The sequence below is a fragment of the Sycon ciliatum genome, chromosome 8 (genome assembly GCF_964019385.1).
Source record: "Sycon ciliatum chromosome 8, ocSycCili1.1, whole genome shotgun sequence".
Lineage (NCBI taxonomy): Eukaryota > Metazoa > Porifera > Calcarea > Leucosolenida > Sycettidae > Sycon > Sycon ciliatum.
In genome coordinates this window covers 8,450,455-8,456,750 of record NC_088650.1, presented here as the reverse complement: position 1 = coordinate 8,456,750, position 6,296 = coordinate 8,450,455, and the positions used below count along the sequence as shown (strand labels likewise).

General features: G+C 49.3%; 1 protein-coding gene across 1 annotated transcript in view; it reads left to right on the top strand.

Annotated features, from left to right (window-relative positions):
- The window catches only part of LOC135823200 (polypeptide N-acetylgalactosaminyltransferase 13-like), a 9,994-nt gene extending 4,887 nt beyond the window's left edge, over positions 1-5,107 (top strand). Inside the window, exons 5-11 of the mRNA XM_065336046.1 lie at positions 77-174; positions 293-410; positions 733-867; positions 1,530-1,718; positions 2,353-2,454; positions 3,327-3,464; positions 4,008-5,107. Of these exons, the coding sequence (XP_065192118.1) occupies positions 77-174; positions 293-410; positions 733-867; positions 1,530-1,718; positions 2,353-2,454; positions 3,327-3,464; positions 4,008-4,157 (930 nt within the window). The 3' untranslated portion in view covers positions 4,158-5,107. The remainder of the gene's footprint in view (positions 1-76; positions 175-292; positions 411-732; positions 868-1,529; positions 1,719-2,352; positions 2,455-3,326; positions 3,465-4,007) is intronic.
- Positions 5,108-6,296: the final 1,189 nt, after the last annotated feature.

The window sequence follows — 6,296 nt, the reverse complement described above, 5'->3', positions numbered from 1 at the left end:
AAGTGTATGGCCGTTGGCTCTCTGCTGATGTTGTGTCGTATGCCTTCTCTCTTGCTGTTGTTTGCAATACGTGTAGATTATGGTTGGCACGTTCAGCTGGGACCTGATCTTCCGCTGGGTGGCAATCCCGGACAAAGAGAAGAAGCGGCGGAAGAGTTTCATCGACGAACTGAGGTGTGTTGTTGTGGAATTCAACTGCCCCCGCCTCCCAATGAACTGACCTGGTGTTGGTGCTTGCATGGACTTATCGCGATCTGCTCTTCATAACATGTCTCTTTTCCTTTGTTTGTAGATCGCCGACCATGGCAGGTGGTTTATTCGCCATTGACCGGTCGTATTTCTATGAGATTGGTTCGTACGATGAGGAGATGGAAGTCTGGGGAGGAGAGAACTTGGAAATGTCCTTTAGGGTGAGTTATGATAATAGGGTTTATCTGTTTGCGGGTATTTTCTCAGTCTTTGCGTGCACGTGTATACATTAGTGCCAGGTTGTCACAATGTGTGCCCGTGCCAAGTCATTCGGAGTCTTTGTGTGCGGTTGGGGGTCTGAACTTGTGTGCTTTCTCCTGCCTTACGTCTGTTTTCCACATGTGTGTGTGTGTGCGCGCGCGCGTGCGTGCGTGTTTGGTACATGCACATGGTGTGTGCGCCTGCATGTATGCAATCGTGTACATGTATGTGTTGTTGGTGCTGCTGCTGGCTGCGTTGTTGCTGCTTTCCGTGCGCCTGCAGATTTGGCAGTGTGGCGGTACACTGGAGATCATGCCCTGCTCTCACGTTGGGCACATCTTCCGCAAGCGCTCGCCTTACTCTTTCCCTGGTGGTGTTGATCGTGTGGTAACCAAGAACACTGTCCGCATGGCCGAGGTAAGGAAGAACTTTCCGTATGCATCTGATGGCTCCGCAGTACAGCCTGGATCACAATCAGTGTAACTCAACGTCAAAAAAAAACTTTTTTTATTGAGAGGAGTGACGGCGTTGGATCGAACTTTCTACGTTACACTGTACGCCTGACAGCAGCAGGAGCAGGAGTGTGAACGTTAGGCTGAGAGTTGCTAGGTGTCTTGTCTTCCCCAATGATCCACGTGATTAGGTTGAACTTTGGCCAACTAGAAATCCATATCTTTTTCTTCATCTTTGAAAAGCCAAGAACTGTGCAAAACAAATTGATATCTGCCCCAGTGTCGATCAATGTTGAGCTTTGCCATTACTGCGTTGTTGCTACAGTCAGACCTCGAACGGCACACATCCGTTTTCCACAAAAAAATATCCGGATAGGCGAGGGAACCGGATATCCGAACACCGGCTATTTTGGATGTACAGTCCGTATGCTGTAAATCTGTACCCAGCTATTTTCTTCCGGATGGCGAGGAACCCGGATAAAAGAGGACCGGATAAGCGAGGCCTGACTGTACTCGTGTTACTTGTGCGAGACTGGAGGACTTCCTCCTAGCTATTTTCCCTTGCATGCCGAATCGATCTTACTTGTGTTGGTGGTGTGGGTTGTGTTCTTGTGACTGGCTGCTAAGGTCTGGATGGACGACTACAAGGAACTCTACTACAAACGTCGGCCTGACGCACGTGGTCGTGACGTTGGCTCACTGACCAAGCGCAAGGAGCTGCGTGAGCGTCTCAAGTGCAAACCGTTCCAGTGGTACATCGACAACATCTTCCCCGAGCTCTACATCCCGGGCAAGAGGTCGCTAGCGCTGGGAGTGGTACGTCTTGACGTGCAGCAGTGGTCTGTGTGTGCGTGCGTGTGGGTGTATGTGTACGGGGGGGGGGTGCGGGTGTGTATGCGCGAGTTGCCAACCTATCAGATGGCTGCCTTCTTGCCGAATCGCTTTAAAGTTGGGCACCGTAATCTCTAATCGGGTGTGCAGCTAGTTTATAGCTGTCATAGCTGACATTGTTAGCCTGTCTATTGCCCCATGGCTCCCAGGGATACGTTCGCGCCAAAATATGAGTACATGTGACTGAATCTCCATGGCAGCATCACGCACGGGATGAATCCTGCCGTCATGTAAATCGCCTCTTACGGGGCTGCTCAATATAGTATTTCCTATTTCATTTCACGGTGCCAGTGCATCGTCTTCCTATTTGGAGTAGATTATACCTGTTGCTAATTCAGCCTATGTGCAGATTCACTCTGATTAGCAACACACGTCACCTGTTTCTGGCAACGAGCCATTGCGCGCGCCTGTGTGTGTGTGTGTGTGTGTGTGTGTGTTGTGGTAATGGATGGGAGCTGTAATTGCGAGTCTGGGCCCGATACTAGTCTGTGTCGTATGTGCCACTCTAACGACGTCTCCCTCCTCGTGCTCATGCTTGGTGTGCTGTGCTCTCTGTCAGGTGCGCAATCCGAAGAGTGACCTGTGCTTGACGAGTAACGGCGGTCTCTCCGATAACTCCGCCATCGTTCTTGGCAAGTGCAACCCACAGGAGATCAGCCAGGTGAGTGCTGCTGGCCTAGCGTCTTCGCTTTCCCCGTTTTTTTATTTTTTTATTTATATTTGACTATCAACACAGCCCTACTGGAACACATGTGGAGAACAAAAAGAAACAAGGAAAGGACAAAACGTGGGAGGGGGGGTGTAGGGACGACGTGCCGAATTAGTTCCAACATACCTGCATGAATTTTCGTTTTTTTCCTCTTGTATAAATGAGCCCATTGCGCATTGCCAGGTATGGAACGTATGAGCCGTGCATGTGAGTACGCTAGGATGAGCAATGCCAGTGCATTGCTCATCCAACACCCCACCCGGCACCCGACCATGGCCAGGTGGCTGTGTGGGGGACAGCCAGTGGTACACGCTAGGTCATTGCGTATTGTCCTAATGAGTTTATCACACTTTATGAGTAGCTTCTGCGTTTGACAATGTACATGTACTGTAAATAATTATACAAATTTTTGGCAGCTATTTAATTTCGGCTATATTCGGCACCGACCCAAAACGCCTAAATTAAAACACCAATGAAATTTTTCACAGCACCTGTCGCACTATACCATGCCCTCTACCCCACACCGAAATGTCAAAAATCGTGAAGTGCCGAAATTTTGTATATTTACAGTACTGGTAACCACACTGAAACACATCTCCTTGCAATGGTGCACATCTCCATTCATCTCCGCACAAGGCAGCATTTTAGTGGCGTATGATCTTTAGCTTGCTATTTCTTTGTCACAAGACAGTGCTCAATATGTTTCACATCAATGTAAGACTAAGTCCACCGCACTGTGCACGAATGTCGCATTCTTTTTGTTTCGTTCTTACCATGAAATGAACAGTCTGTCTCCACTCTTTCTTCTCGTGTTGTACTGGCAGAGCTTTGACTACACTCTGAAGAAGGAGCTTCGTTATGATGAGTACTGTGTGGACGCATCGCAACGCACTCCCAACTCCCCAGTTGTCTTCTTCCCGTGCCACGGCCTGGCCGGCAATCAAGAATGGGAACACCGACCGGTAAGACGAGAAGATTAAGAGAGCGCCCGTTGTCGCCGCTGTATGTACTGTCGCCAGGAATTGCTGTGTGACACAGGGTGTGGGTGTGTGTGTGTGTAGGTGTGGGTAGGTGGGTGTCGGTGTGTGGGTGTGTATGTGTTTGTATGTGTTTGCGTGTGTGTGGGTGGAGCATAGTTTTCTACTGTGTGTTCACGTGCACGCACAGTGCTGCTCAATGAACTCCCGTTGTGTAAGTCGAGGGTTGCACAGCGCCCGGCGTGACATTGACTCGCTTGATTGGATGCCATTGAGCAGCACTGCACCACTGACTGGTCTACTATGCACTGCATCGTTCTGCAGAAACCGAAAAAGATTGTGAACCGTGTGTCCGCGGTCGCAGGTATCTCATGTCACGTCGGAAGAAGTGGTATCGTGCATCTGCCCCTATTGTGCAATATGACCAACTGCGACTGTTTTTTTTGTGACGACTTTGGCTGCCGTGTCAAGTATGACCACTGCCTACGTTGTAAGCGGCTTTGACTGTGTTGTTGTTGTTGGCTGCAGGACGGTACGTTGTATCATGCATCTACTCAACAATGTATGGACCGTGGCTCAGCTAGCTTTGGTGGTAAAGTAGTCATGAACGACTGCAACAGCGAAGAGCCGTCGCAGATCTGGTCACTCACTCTCGTCGAGCAGAAGGCCGCAGCCTAGCCGGGATTACCAGCGGTGCGCGGGCGGCCGCCAACGCCACCTTGCTTGGTCAGCGCACACTCTACTGCTGCCAGCATGGAGCACTGCTCAACTCGCATGAACCGTAGTAGTGTGTTGCGACGCGCACACACACACACCGTCTCTGAATCTGCCGTCTGGCCGCTTACTCGTGTGCCAGTGTGCCTTGTATTGACATGATGACGTCACAGTTCCAGGAGCAACAGCAGTTTGAATCCACCTCGCCAGTCTCCATTCTATATTTAAGCCAACCGGTCCACGCCGTCCCCCGGTCCCACGACGTCCGTGGCCCATGCACAGCACTGGATTCCACTGCTTGCTTTCGGTGTTCCCGTGCTGCGCGCTACGTCCTACTGGTGCCAGCCTGTGCTCTCATCCATTCCGTTTAGTCCACCAATGTCCTATCATCGAGCCTGCGTCCGTCCTGTCCTGTCCGACATGTCCTATAGGGATGCCCCGAACATACCATGTACATAATAATCACTAGGGCGTAGAACGTTTTTTTTTTAATGCTGGCAATGCATGCATCTTTGCCCGTGATACACCTGAGCTGAGCTGATTTTGGCAACTATTTCTATCACTTTCGGATCCGCCAGCACCCAGGCGTTGAGGCAGATGTAGCGCCGCTCCCCTCAAGAGGTACGCTGCCCGATTGGGCAGGCAAGCGCAACCCGCCATGGTTCTGTGGATGCACCGATTGCTAAGTCTCCACTTTCTATTCTCTAGTCTTACGGCGGTAAGGTCTTTTCTGCTCGTTCGGCAGACAGCGTACCACTGTTCCGCTCGCTCCAGAAGGCATTACCTCTTGCGGTTCCGTTTCTAAATATGTTTGTTTATCATGATAAACCACCACTGAGAATAATGTCGCTGAGGCAGTATAAGTCCATGCACTACATACATTGTACATTGTACTTCCAGTACAGTCAAAATCATAGCCCTCTGTTTGCTTGTGTTGCGAGTCTCAAGGAGTGTATTATGTTGATTGTTCATGTATGTGCAGAACAGCCCCGCTCGGAGCAGTGTAGGGCTCTCGGGTTAGAATGAACGCCGATAGCACCAGTGCGGTTCGTTTCGGAGACTTGTACCGGTAATGCCCAGGCTGACTACCCACTTTACCCACATACCAAACATGCATGATACCAGAAAAACTACCAAATTCTGCCAACCGTTCTGCCGACATTTATCCGCCAAGGGCTGTACCACACAAGGGTATGCTCCTCTCATCCATTACATCAAGAGATTATCATAACCCTGTGGGCGTGGGTGCTACAATACTCTTGATGACATAGCTATCATATTGTACCTAAAAAAAAGTCCTTACCCAACCACATGTACATGTATGCCTATGGTCAGGGTGACACCAAGGCAAGAGTATTGTAATAATAAGCTTTGGTCTGTTGGGAGCAGGGAGTCGTAAAATGGTTGGGAGCTTATACCGTATTATCTCTAATATAAGCACAGTCTCCAATAATAGCACGTCTCCAATAATAGAACACCTTGGGGCGGCATTCAAAAAAATAAAGTGCTCAGTCTCCATTATAATTTATAAGCACACTGTGTAAATTCATTATCTGTACCGGCGAAAAAACCCTGAAATGTGCGCGTCATACATGAATTTGGCATGGCAACTTGCCTCTGAAATGAGGTTGAAATAATAATGGAACAGTCTCCAATAAAGGAACGTCTCCATTAATAGCACGGGGGCGGAGGTACATTGAAAAAATAAAGGACTGTGCTTATATTAGAGATAATACGGTAAGTAACAGTTATAGTTATGCACTCCAGTCTCTTGCCATCTTGGTGACCATGTGACTTGTGCGCTCTTTCCAAACATGCCTAGCTCCTCTGTGAACCATGGTAAACCAGGTGTACTACATGACCATGATGACCAGATGGCTAGTCCTGTCGGTCTTGACTGAGTCTATGCAGTGTGTAGTCACTACTACCACATACTTACTACTTAGTACAGACACACTGGTGCTACGGCCCGTTGCCATCCTCAGTTGTTGTCCTGACAACGCACTAGTTTGCCAGCGATACAACAAGGAGTATTACTATTAGTTAGTTATGCGGTCACCACACACACACTGCCGCATGCCGTCTCTGCAGACTAGACTCCGA